This window comes from Scyliorhinus torazame, chromosome 8 (assembly GCF_047496885.1).
Source record: "Scyliorhinus torazame isolate Kashiwa2021f chromosome 8, sScyTor2.1, whole genome shotgun sequence".
In the NCBI taxonomy this organism is placed as follows: domain Eukaryota; kingdom Metazoa; phylum Chordata; class Chondrichthyes; order Carcharhiniformes; family Scyliorhinidae; genus Scyliorhinus; species Scyliorhinus torazame.
In genome coordinates this window covers 71,010,721-71,024,847 of record NC_092714.1, presented here as the reverse complement: position 1 = coordinate 71,024,847, position 14,127 = coordinate 71,010,721, and the positions used below count along the sequence as shown (strand labels likewise).

At 42.3% G+C, this 14,127-nt stretch overlaps 1 protein-coding gene across 2 annotated transcripts in view; it reads right to left on the bottom strand.

Annotated features, from left to right (window-relative positions):
• LOC140427929 (vang-like protein 1) overlaps window positions 1–14,127 on the bottom strand; it is a 47,138-nt gene that overhangs the window by 20,081 nt on the left and 12,930 nt on the right. For both annotated transcript variants that reach the window (XM_072513799.1, XM_072513798.1), the window contains 3 exons: window positions 13,409–13,679; window positions 7,314–7,446; window positions 2,021–2,625 (listed from right to left, as the gene is read on the bottom strand). In XM_072513799.1, coding sequence (XP_072369900.1) covers window positions 2,021–2,625; window positions 7,314–7,446; window positions 13,409–13,479 — 809 coding nt within the window. In that variant the 5' untranslated portion in view covers window positions 13,480–13,679. The remainder of the gene's footprint in view (window positions 1–2,020; window positions 2,626–7,313; window positions 7,447–13,408; window positions 13,680–14,127) is intronic.

Here is a 14,127-nt window from a genome sequence, read left to right as displayed (position 1 = left end):
CCGCTTCAAGTTCCTCGCCAACCCGGAGCAGATGTCCCAAACCCAGGCAGTGCAGCCTTCTGGACTCTCACTCTTGGCTATAGTGAACTGGGTCTATTCCCTTGGCCAAACTTTCTCCTGCACGCCATGGTATTTACTCACTATAGGTTTCATGCACTACGGTGCCATGGTCAACTTGCTCATCCATCCTGCAGCCCTTGCTCTATCCATTTAAGCTGCCAGAGATGCTCCTCCTTCAGACAGACTGGAAGTGATAATTCGTTACATTTGCTTGTGCCTGCCTTATTTTTTAATGATTAATCTCCATGTAATACAGTTGATTCAGTCAACAAAAAGAGGAATCTGAGGGGCAGTATATGCAACTGTTATTTTCATCCAATGATGCTCAATGCAACTTTATATGTTGCATTTTCAAATGGAGGCATTTTCATAGAATTTCATAGTATTTACAGTGCAGGAGGCCATTCGCCCCATCGAGTCTGCACCGGCCCTTACAGAGAGCTCCCTACTGAAGCCCACGTATCTACCCTATCCTGTAACCCAGTAACCCCCACTTAACATTTTTTTGGACACTAAGGGCAATTTAGCACAGCCAATCCACCTAACCCGTACATCTTTGGACTGTGGGAGGAAACCGGAGCACCCGGAGGAAACCCACACAGACACAGGGAGAACGTGCCGACTCCGCACAGACAGTGACCCAGCCGGGATTAAAATCTGAAACCCCGGAGCTGTGAAGCAACTGTGCTAACCACTATGCTACCATGCTGCCCCTTCTTCTAGCTAGTACTGAAAAACAATAAGGTGGAAAAGGGGTGAAATTCATCCCACCTAATCACAGGTATAGAGGAGCATACAGGACTTCATCGATGTTGTAAAATCCAATATGAAATTAGCTGTTTTCACAGCTGATGTTTAATAACCTCAGGAGTGCGAAGCACAAATAATATTGCAAATTCCCTTAGTTTAGTAGGTAGAACAGACATTTTTGGTGTTTCATTTAACTGCAAGTTGTTTGCTTTAAATCCAGCAATTACCATTTAAAACTTGATTCTATCTTTATCGCAATTTGATGATGAAACTGAAGTATAGAACTTGAGATTCTGTCACAGGTAATTAGCACTAACACGCCACCATAAGAGAAAAACAGATGTAAACTAGCATACACAATGTCACCCACTCAACTGAACTGCTGTTCAGTAAAAGTATAGAGATACAAGCCAACTGGAGCTCGAGTGGTTTCACAGCAACATAAACATCACCTACAGATGACAGTCATAGAAACGTAGAAGATAGGAGTCTGCTCCGCCATTCGTCAGCATCATGACTGATTGTCCAACTCAATAACCTAATCCTGCTTTCTCCCCAGAACTCTTGATCCCAATTCGTCTTAAGTATCATATCTAGCCGCTTCTTGAATGTATTCAATGTCTTAGCCTCAACTACTTCCTGTGGTAATGAATTTCACAGGCTCACCACTCTTTGGGTGAAGAAATGTCTCATCTCTGTCCTAAATGGTCTACCCGAATCCTCAGACTGTGACCCCTGGTTCTGTACACACCCACCATCGGGAACATCCTCCCTGCATCCACTCTATCTAGTCCTGATACCAAACATCAGCTTTTCCATTTCTCTTCTTTCTTCTGACATCCCATGAGGTCTGCAGTTCTTAACTGTGTTACTATAGATGGAACTGCTCAGTAATGCTTGTAAAACAGTTTTATATATTAAATAAAGGGGTAATAACTGTTGTCATTTACACTTGGGCATTACAATTCTGAGAAAGTAAAACCCAATCCACATCCATGTTAATTTCCATATATAAGACTACAACTCATTCATCACAAACTAATGTTCATTTTCTCTTGGACATTTCAATTTTATTCTGAGCTCTAAACTTTCTTACTGGGCATGGCTAAAAGTGCTGAAAGACAATAGAATTGAAAAATATAGGCAGATGAAAAACTACATTAGCAACAAAATGTAAGTGTTGCAAACAGTGATGCTACACGACACATACCTCAGTAGACCCAATGTGTAGAAATGGGATTCCCCATCAGTTGAGCGGGTCACTTTCACAGTGAACATAGGCTGCAGCTGACGCAGTTCCAGCAGCACGATTGCTAAGTAGTGGATAAACAAGAGGGCATCTACCAGCGAAACTGCGTACTGAACAATTCCTTGGTAATTTGGATCTCTTGAGTCCAGAATACGTACTCCATAGAACAGCCAATAGGAAACCACAAATACGAATATCAGCACCATCAGGAGTGCCCGGAACACAAAGACACGTGGCATCTGCGCCTTTGGTTTGCGAAAGAAGAGTGCCCAGGTTCCAATGAGAAGGATGAGAAGCTTGAAGGCGACAGAGATGAATAGCCCTTCGCATACAGTACCACAGGGTTCAAGTACTTCCCGCCACAGAACTTGAGGCAGAACCATAAAGGCAATGGGAGTTAAAAAGACCAATATTCCAAGCACAGCAGCAATGGCTATCCCCAAATGCCGAGTACAGTCCAGCCCAGTGTCATCCACATCCTTTGTGATCCTCGCAATGTCTTCCTGTGATATACTGTGCTCTGAAGTCCCAGTGATGGCTGTTGTTGTTTCCCCCCAGTTATCATCCTGCGAGGTAAAATGTCATGATAAGAATTGCATTTTACAAACCTTTTATTGAAATCAACAACTAAATCAAGGCAAATCAAAACAATTATTTGTTTTTGAAGCTTGACACCTGCCCCAGATTTTCTGAATAAACATCAATATTGCGCTAGTTCCATATCAATTCAGTAAGCTTACAAGATCTTCAACAACTTCCCAATCCAATACTGAAATACAGGTCTGCATTTAGAAGCACAGGAGCCCTAAAATGGGCCCCAAGATCAACTAAAATCAAATTAATTTTCTGTTTTGTTATATCTTTCCTTTTGTAATACTATCAATTCTGCAATAAAATCCTGCACAGCTTCACAAACTAATTATTTAAAGCCACTAAGTGGTAGATTCAATTAAAATATTCCCAGAGAAATTACAATCACATGGTTTAATTATTAGGCAAGTGTGTGAACCCCAGTGTATAATTCTATCAGAGTAGGACACATGGTCTTACTTCTAAAAGGCACTTTTTCCAGAACTAGCAGTTAGAGAAAATATCTGTATATTTGTTTACATTGTCTGTACACAGTAACTAGGGGAAAATTAACCCCCTGGCTACCTTATTGAACCCACTATTTTCTATCAAATTTTAATCCTGATTGCGTCAGGTGTGTGTTTAGTCTCTGATGTTCTTCAAATGGTCTTGCTCACATAGCTTACCACAAACGGGTCAATAATTTAATCTAGCTTCAGAGAATAATTTAAACCAAGGCTTCTTTTTAACCAGGTATGATTCCGAACCTCTGCTGCAACTTTTAATAACACACTCTTGCTGTCTTTCCTCCATGAACACACAATTTTGCTTTTATGCTCAGACATTGTGCAAATACAACAGGATGATGAAGAGGATGGATCTCAGCATATCTAAAATGATCTAAATTCTGGCCAACAGATTTTACAGAAAATTCTATTACTGTTGTAACCAATGTTTTCTTCCCTGTACATGCATTATCCAGTGCTGTACCTCAGTGGACGCTCGTAGAAACTAACCTCTATATTAAAACTCTAAGTGCCACTGGATACAGTTCGAAGTCATCTTCTTAACTCCCCTGAACCGCTCAAACTACTGAATTGTAACAGGACTGAATCACATTAATTTGCTCAACCCACAACCTCTTTAACCAAAGTCCAATCCTTCAGTGCTGCAATGAATATGCAAACTACTCTGGGCTCAGCAACATTTAGCTTATTCATGACAGATAAGAGAGGTTCAGAATTTCTTGCCATTTTTTTGTTACCTTGTCACAAGCTCACCACTTGCCGTTTTAAAAGCAAATGTTATAAATTTACCAAATACTTCAATAAAATGCTGTAAACTTTAGTGAATGCTTTTCCATTACATTAAAAAAAAGAACTCCCACAATGACAAATATTATGATTGAATACGGAGACTAAAACTGAGACAAAAAGGTTGTCAGCAGAAAAGGTTACAGGGTGAAGCAAAGGTTACACAGATCCGTGGTGCAAGAATAAATAGCCAGTCCTAACAAATTCCACTTTAATCACTGATAAGAACAACTTGCATTTATAGAACCTAGAAAATTCATGGAGTTTTAAAAGATGTGAAGAAAAGATAAATAGGAATAGATAAAGAAAAGGCCACTGAGGTACGCATTGAAATTAGGAGAGGTAACCAAAAGGATGATTTTTACTTCGATTTTTAGAATCACCGATGGCTGGTTGAAGGGAGGAGATAATCCATAAAGAGTTAGAGGGTCAAAGAAAGCAAAATAGTTTGTAAGAGGAAGGCCAAGAAATTGTAAACACAGGATAGGGCAAGACCACATAGATATTAGAAGGGCAGGGATTATAAATTTAATAATTGTATGGGGCGAGAATTAAGTGTAGGTCAAGTACAGGATTAGTGGTTGACACAGTCTGAGAGCAGCAGAATTATTGCAGCCATTTCAATTTGGACAAGAGGGTATTCTGCATGCCAATATTATTATACATGGGATGAAACTGCAACCGTTTATGGAGTCTTTCAAAGTGACAATCATGCGCATTAAAATAAAGAACACTAAAACGATGCTACAAAGTTAAAGGGCGGGATTCTCCGGTCTCCGACGCTGAAATTGTGTTCGCCAATCGGTCAGAGAATCCCTGTTGGCGGCAAAATGGGAGGCAGCACCGCTTTGGCAATGCTCTGCCCCCTCCAAAACGGAGTACGCGCAGGATACGGCGCACGCCGTATGGATGGCCTCAGGACGTCACTGGGGCCATCCTCTGATGCTCCGCCCCAATGAGCCGGGTTCCCGGTGGTGTGGATCACTCATGCTATTTTTTTCTGGGAACCCAGCATGGTGGCTGCGGACTGAGTCCAGCACCGTCACAGTCGGGGGGAGGGGGGGATCCATTTCTTCACAGGGGCCTTGGCAGTGGCTGGAGGCACTGGTGGGGGGGTGAAGAGACAAAGTGGGGACACTATTTGGCAGGCCGGGTCCTTGCATGGCGCGGCCGCTGCAGGCCGCCGCCATGCACAGCCACGGACCTGGCAATTCTCCGGCCGTATCCGCGGCTAGAACCGGGGGCTTTATGCTGCATGCCTGCTAGCTCCCACCAGACGGAGGATCAGTGGAAGTTTTGCTCCATTTTTTCGGGCGTAAAACACCACCATTCTCACGCCGTCAGCACTTTGTCTCAAAATCAGAGAATCCAGCCCAAGATGTTCCAGTATTCTGTGGCACTGCATAAACGGATTCAATAGATTGGTTACAGATAAGCTACTTCCTCTGGTTGGAGGATTAAGGACAAAGGGAAACAATGGCAAAATTGGAGCGAGAGGAATGGTAAAATATGAGCTTGATCATTCAGGAATGCAATCAGAAAGTATTTTTTTCACATACTGGACAGAAATGCTGAAATTCTGGCCTGCAAAGAGGCGATGAATGCTGGGCCAATTGTGATCCCCAAGGCGGAGTTAAACAATTTTTCTTTATTAGGTAATGATATCGATCAAGGTTGGGCGATTGGAATTAGCAGATCGGCCAAGATCTAACTGAATGGAAGCACAGGCTTAAGAAGTTGAATGCTTACTCTTATCTTGTTCCTATGTCACAGGTGCACACAATAATTCCCTACTCAGCATGTCTAGAAAATTGAAAGTCCAGGAAATTGTGAGACTGCATTAGCCCACGCAAAGTTTTTTTTCCCCTTTACACATTCATAAGGATGTAAGTCCAGCAATTATTGTCCACCCCTAATTACTCTTCAAAAGGTGGATTCAAAAGGTTGTGGTGAGCTGCCTTCTTGAACTACCGTAGTCAGTGTGATGAAGCTACACCTACAGTGCTGTTAGGGAGGGATGTATTTCAATGTCAGAATGCTACTTGATAGGGGGATGACTTGCAAGTAGTGATATTCACATGTGTCTGTTACCCTTGTTTTAGGTGGTTTGAGGTCACAGGTTTAGAAAATGCTTTTGATGGTGCTGTGGCAATTTGCTGCCGTGCATCTTGTAGATGGTACTCTGGAAATCTGGAGGTGATTAACTCACCGTAGAATTCCCAGCCTCTAACCTGTTCTTGGATCCAGAGTATTTATAAGACTGGCCCAGTTAAGTTCCTGGTCAATTGTAATCCCCAGCATGTTGATAGTGGGGAATTTGGCTATTGTAATGCCGTTGAATGTCGACGGTAAGATGCTCGCTTTTTAAGGTGCTCGCTTTTTAAGATGATCACTGCCGAACACAAGTGTGATATGACTGTTACTTGCCACTTTATCAGCCCAAGCCCGGGTTGTTCGGGTCTTGTTGCATGTGGACATGGAATGCATCTGAGGAGTTGCGAATGGAACTGAACAGTGAACATCTGACCGACTGATGGAGGGAAGGTGATTGATGAAATAGCTGAAGATGACTGGCACGTGTATTCTACCCTGAGAAGTTCTTAGATACCTTGGCTTGGGATGATTGGTCACCAACAACCACAACCATCTTCCTTTGTGCTAGGTATGACTCCACAAGATTCCCAGTGACTTTCTTTGGATGCGACATTTGGTCAAATGTGACTGTGGTGTCAAGGGCAGGCAATCTTACCCTACCTCTGGAATTTAGCCTTTTTGTTCCTGTTTGGACACAGATTTTAATATAGTCTGGATCAGAGTGGCATTGGCAGAGCCTAAGCTGAGCATCAGGGAGCAGGTTATTGCTGAGTAAGCACTACTTAATAGCTCTGCCAACAACCCCTTCCATCACCTTGCTTATGACAAAGAGTAGATTGATGGGACGATATTTGGCCAGATTAGATTTGTCCTGCTTTATGTGGACAGGGTGCACGCAAGCAATTTTCCATATTCCATAGCCTTTGTGGTTATCAATTGACTTCAGTTTGCTCTTACATATAGACAGAAACAAAAGGGAAAAAGACAAACGAGGCAACCTCCAGGGGTAGCAAAACTGCAAGTTGGCCGGTGAAAAACATCTTTATACATATATCTATCTAATAAAATAAATGAACAAAAGGGACTATAATCAGATAAACTTCTGAATTTTAGAATTTTTGAAAACAAATATTAATGTTCATTGCTTTTTGGTCCTCGGTATGACGGACCTTATTCAATAATAAATAATTATATCACAATCTTCACTAATCTTCCACCGGAAACATCAAATGATATGGTTCTCATTTTGAAACTTGATAAATCAGTCCAAGTCTTACCTGTACTGTCTCATCCCCACGAATTGACTCATTGCCAAGCAATGGTTCTGCTGGTGGTGTTTGGATGGTAACAGATTTCTCAGACCGGCTACTGTCTTTGTTTCTGGATCTTTGCCGATCCCGGCTCCTTTCACTGAAAGAGGCAAAAGCAGGGAATTTGTTCATGGCCGGGGAATGTTGCCACAGAACCCATATAAGACAGCTTTAAATAATCTACACCACTGTATTACAATTCAATATAGGTTCTGCTAAAATAAGCAACATATTCTCCCAATCTAAAACTCTAATTCACACAACGCTTGGCTTAAACATGCTTGAATATTAGGTCCCTCTCCCGTTTGATGTGCTAAATTGGGCTACAAAAGCAACCTACACTCGAACATTCCTACAATAGTTGGGGCAAATGTTACTCTTATGAACCAAGTTTAGAGTGACAGATGGACAAAGAACCCAGATGCAACATAACAGAATGAGAATGAGGCAAGGAATTTGAAAAATAAGCAACAAAATAACTACAGAAAAGGTAAAGTAATGAGAGAAACTAAGTTATAAAAGATGTTCTACATCAAAGGAAGGAAAATGCAGGATTAGCTTAAGTTATTTTTATTCCGCTTTTCCTTTTCTTCCAACAGTGTTCAGTAGAATACATAGGAAACTTGTTCGTTGTCCATTAGCAATCAGCTGTCAGAAGCTGCACAAGATTGTCTGAGAACAGTGATCTCTGTCACTCCCCAACCTTAACCTGGCCTTTCCCTCTACCCAACACTTGATGATATTGGTATTTAATTCTGGTCACCATCTCATATTGCCTGAATTCCTAAATCATGTAAATTTAGAGTATGCACCCAATTTCTATCACCAGGGAACTTGGTGATCCAATGTGTTGTGCCTCTTGAAAGACATTATTTTGTATTTCGAAAACTGGAAAGAACACTGATGCTAATGTTGCCCTTATCCTGTCATCCAGTCCAGATTGAGCGTACAGAAGGTGACGAGAACCAACAGCAGGGAAAAACCTACTTAATCATGCCCTCACCAACATGTTTGTCGTAATGTCATCTGCCGAGGGCAATACTGGTAGGAGTGACCACCGCACAGTCCTTGTGGAGATGAAGTCCCATCTTTACACTAAGAGCATGTTCCAGCCTGCTCAGTGGCACCTCACTTTGCTAAATGGGATAGATTCAGAACAGAATCTACAAGGTGCTGTGAATCAGCAGCAGCAGCAGAATATTACTCAACCACGATCTGAAAACTAATGGCTGGCATATCCCTCAATTTAGCATTGCCATGAAGCCAGGGGAATAACCTTGGCTAAATGAGGAGCGAAGAAGAATATGCCAGGAACAACACCAGAAATATCCAAAAATGAAATGCCAACCTGGTGAAGCCACAGCACAATACTACACAACCAATAGATCAGATCAAAGCTCTGTAGTCCTGCATCATCCAGTGTGGGTGGTGGTGGATAAAGTGGAGAAGAAAGCTCCATAAACATCCCTATCCTCAAATTTGGGGGAGCCCAACATGTCAGTGAAAATGACAAGGCTGGACATCTGCAAGAATCTTCAGTCAGAATTGGCAAGACAATGATCCATCTTGGCCTCTTCCTGAGGTGGTATCACAAATGCCAGTCTGCAGGCAATTAGATTCACCCCATGTGATGTCAAGAAATAAGTGAGGGCACTGGATAGAGCAAAGGCCTTGACAATATCCTAGCTGTACCACCACTAGAGCAACAACACAGGCATCGACCCAACAAAGTTGAAAATTGTCCTATCCAACAAAAGGACAAATCTAACCTGGCTAATCACAGTCCCAGTCTACTCAAGATAATCAGAAAAGTGATGGAAAGAATTGGCCATAGTGCTATCAAGCAGCTTACTTAGCATTAACTTCTCATTGTTGCTCAGTTTGGGTTCCGCCAAGGACACTCGTCTCCAGACCACATTCCAGCGTTGAGTCAAAAATAGGCAAAAGAGCTCAATTCCAGAGATGAGGCAGAGTGATAGCCCTTGACATCAAGGCAGCATTTGACCAAGTGTGGAGCTAAGGAGGCCATAGCAAAACTGAAGGCAATGTAAATTAGGGAGAAAAATCTCCACTAGTCAGAATCACACCCAGCACAAAAGAATATGGCTGTTAGAAGCAAATTATTTAAGTCCCAGGGTATCACCGAAGGACTTCCTCAGGCTAACGGCTGAGACACAAACATGGCGGCAGGGGCACTGTTGCTGCACAGCTCCAGGGTCCTGAGTTCGATTCCCGGCTCAGGTCACTGCGTGTGCAGAATCTGCACGTTCTCCCCATGTCTCCGGGTGCTCAGGTTTCCTCACACAAGTCCCGAAAGATGTGCTTGTTAGGTGAATTGGACATTCTGAATTTTTTGTGTAACCGAACAGGTGCCGGAGTGTGGACACTAGGATATTTTCAGAGTAACCTCATTGCAGAGTTAATGTAAGCCTACTTGTGACACTAATAAAGATTATTATCTTCAACTGTTTCATCAGTGACATTCCCTCCAACACGAGGCCAGGATATGGTTGCAGGGTGTTCAGTACCACTCAACTCCTCAGGTACTGAAGTGGTCTGTGCCCACATGCAGCAATCTAGGACAACATTCAGAATTGGGCTAACTGAGAATTTTCATTTTTACAGAGGGTGGTACGTATGTAGAATAAGCTGCCAGTGGAAGTGGCTGAGGCAGGGACATTGACAATATTTAAAAGGAATTTGGACAGATACATGGATAGGAAAAGTTAGAGGGATAGGTGCCAAATGCAGGCAAATGGGGGTTAGCTTAGATAGGCTTTTTGGTTGGCATGGACCAGTTTGGGCCAGAGAGCCTGTCTCCGTGCTGTAGATTCTATGAATGTAAAATTTGTGCCACACAGGTGCCAGGCAATGATGATTTCCAACAAGGGAGATTCTAACCATCTCTCCCTAACTTTCAACAGCATAACCATAGCTGCTGGATTGGAGGATAGGTCTTATGAGGAACGGTTGAGGGAGCGAGGGCGTTTCTCATTGGAGCGAAGGATGAGAGGTGACTTAATAGAGGTTCATAAGATGATGAGGGGGGATAGATAGAGTGGACTTTCAGGAGACTATTTCCTCAGGTGGATGTAGCTGTTACAAGGGGGCATGACTATAAGGTTCGGGGTGGGAGATATAGGATGGATGTCCGAGGTAGGTTCTTTACTCAGAGTGGTTAGTGTGGAATGGACTGCCTGCTGTGATAGTGGAGTCGGACGCTTTAGGAACTTTCAAGCGGTTATTGGATAGGCACATGGAGCATACCAGAATGACAGGGAGTCCGAAGGGCCTGTTCTGTGCTGTACTGGTCTGCACTGTAAATTCTATGATAATCTATGATGATGATGATTGCCAATAGGGTGGAGCTGTGGGCTTAAGGGTGCTCTTTCCAAGGGCCGGTACAGACCCGATGGGCTGAATGGCCTCCTTCTGCATTGTAAATTCTATGTTTCTAGTCCAGGGACTCTGCTGCCACAAGGCCAGTCAGAAGATAGTTCTGACTGGCCTTGTGGCAGCAAGTACTCAACTCCTGACTATCCGGAACCTATCGTCCACAAGGCAAAAGTCAGGAGCTTGGTGGAATACACTATTTGCCTAGATATGCTCAGCTCCAAGAATACCGAAGAAGCTCACATCACTCAGGACAAAGCAACTTGATTGTTTGGCACCCCATCCACCACCTAGATACATTCACTCCCTCCACTATCAGCACTAGTTACAAGATACATTGCAGCAATTTGCCAAGCCTCCTTCAACAGTACCTTCCAAGCCCACAACTTTAAACACCTAGAAAAACAAGGGCAGATGAATGGGAACACCATAACCTACAGGTTTACCTCCAAACCATTAACCACCTGACTCGGAATTATACTACTGTTCCTTCATTGTTGCTAGGTCAAAATCAGCACAGCAGGTGTACCTACAGCAGATGGGACTGCAGCAGTTTAAGGACAATTAGTGGTGGGCAATAAATGCTGACTTTACCAGTGATGCTCATATCCCATGAATGAACAAAAATAAACTCCTAATCGAAAGTAGACTGGGGCAAAAGCTAGTTAATTCTAAAGTGTCATTGCTGCTAAACTGTCCAATCCTCTTATCAAAAATAATGCATACTGCTAATGTTGCTGGATGCCAAATTTTTTAATTAAACTCCGGTTGCATTACTTGTTCGATAAAGAGATGAAAAGAGTCTATACTGTGCACCAAATCAAACTGGCACCTGAAAATACTTGCCTAGTTGCTCGGTCAAACATTCTCAATAAGGGATGCAGGCTGGAGATTGGCGTGACATACCCTGGTCTTCAACACTGCTAAGAGCAAAGCGTTGCTCATTTTATATGGGGAGCACGCACACAATGAGAGAACGGCAACAAGGATCAGTGGTGGCCCTGCCAGTCTCTCTTGACGTAAGAAGGCAGCTCTAAGTGGAAGGTGTTTAGGTCGAGAGAGATTTTGGCAACTTCGTGCCAGCTCAAAAATGCAAGCATGTTTTTTTGCTCCATCATCTGGTTACCTCTTAGAATGTACTCGCAGTTTCCATAACAATGCAAGGCAGTAAATGTATTTCCTTTAGACTTCTGTTTATGGGCCAGGGTTTAGAGAATCCCAAAGTGTATCATGGAGTTCACCTGACCCACAACTTTTAATAGATTGTGGTATGAGGAGTACGGCCCACTCTACAGGTGTGGTACAGCAGATATGGAAAAGTAATTTTTAAAGCAAAACAATGTTTATTCTATGAACTCAAGTTAACCTTTTTAAAACATAGTGAACGTCTTAGCTACCCTTAATTCAAATACAACCCACAAAGAATACAACACTAAGTAATCCTTTAAGCTTTCCTTTTAACATCCATAAGACTTAAAACACCTTTTACCAGAAGCACATTAGGGTTTACATTCACTACTGAGAGCATTTATAATTCTGAATTCACCAAATGATCAAGAGACAGTCTTTTGATGGCAGAGAGATCAACAGTACACCTTCTCTGTCTGCCTTCAGCTCCAACACTGAAAACGAAACTAAAACACACCCTGCAGCCTGCTTAAAAAAAGTAAAAAGCTTACAGACAGCCCAGCTCCACCCACTCTCTGACATCACTGCAGTAATAAACACCCATTTCTTCAAGGTACTCTCACTACAGATATTTATATACACACCCATTTCTTAAAGGTACTCTCACATGACAACTCTGTAAGCAGCTCCTTGTAGAGTCACTTGTTAACACATGCTCCTTTTCTCCTTTTAAATGGGGTCTTGCAAAATGACAGGGCATGGCAGAAGGAGACATGGGTGAGTTGCCTACTTCTCAGGTCGTATCACATTGTCCAACCCAGTCAGACCACTCAAGAGGTTTGCAATGGGTCAGTGGTCAGAGAAAGTTAGTAAAGTGTGGCAGTCCTTTTAGAGTCATTCATGATCCTGTACCAAAATGGATATGATCACAGGAATCTCCAAAATTCTCATTATCAAGCAGAAAGCTGCTCCAATTTCACTCCACTCACTGAGGTAGTAATAAGAACATTAGATTAGGTAGAAAACACATACAATACTTTGTCACTAAGGTGAAGTACCCAAGAAACAAACAGTATCATAAATACAGGGCACTCAGAGGAGGAGCAAATAAACAAAGAGCAGAGTGCAAATGAGAAGACAAGTGAATTTTCCGCACATGGGAGGAGACACATGGCAGAAGTCCTCTAAGTTACACAAGTTTACAAGTTTTGTGGCTCTCTCTTGTTGGGGAATGGGTACGTGTAAGGAGATAAATTGTATATTTCTTTAAATTGTTATTGATTTTCTACAGGATCGTTACTGCTAAGCTTCAAATGGTCAAACAAGATCTGAATGCTAAATTACTACATTTATAGTGAATATTTCCCAGTATAAAGCACTGGAGCAAGAAAACTAGTCATTGAACTTTGAACAACTAAGAGCTCTTTCCCCTCCCTCCAACTCTTTTCCAAATGAATCTGCATTGGGTCACCTTTTAGCTATAATCTAAGCTGTAATTACATTAACAATAATACAAACTATTCTAAAGAAACAGTGCCTACCCATGTCTGTGAGAGCTCTTGGAGCGGCCTGAATAGTAGGAATAGCCAGAATATGTGGATTCTGTATCCATTGTCGCAGATTCCTTGCAGACTGGAAGATAGAATGATTTCCAATTGTTGATGGACTTTGGTCTGGCTTTCCAGGAGCCAAACGGTTGTTTGTCAATGGTCTTGCCCAGGCCAGTTGGGATGGTCAGTCGGTTGGCAGCATGGTTCTTTAACTGGTCTATTTTGAAAACAAACCAGGGGTCTCTTGTGAAGAAACATTAACCTGCAGCAAGAACATACATGGGAGTAAAATACTTTTCAAGCAGCATATTTCACATTCTGCCTCAAGTGATTACTGCACTGCAGGTGACACACTGACAAATATTTGATAATTACATACATTTCTCCCCGCAATTAAATTTGTAAATTGAAGGTTTAAACCTAGCTATTAAATAAAGACACATCCCTAGTTAAATACTCTAGGGCACAGTAGGAAGTGTTCGCTGAACAGAAAGCAAACCAGAAACAGCACAGAGCGAGATTCAGTTGTATCAGAACTAATCCTACATTCTGTTGTACAAGTCACCCTTATTTTGTGGTTACCATGTTATTGAAAATATCTATCACATTTTTTCAGCCGACTGCAGTGAACTGTTCAACTGAATAACCAAATCTTACCCCCATGATTGCAGAACCCGAAAATGTCGTGGCACTTTATATAATACATATCT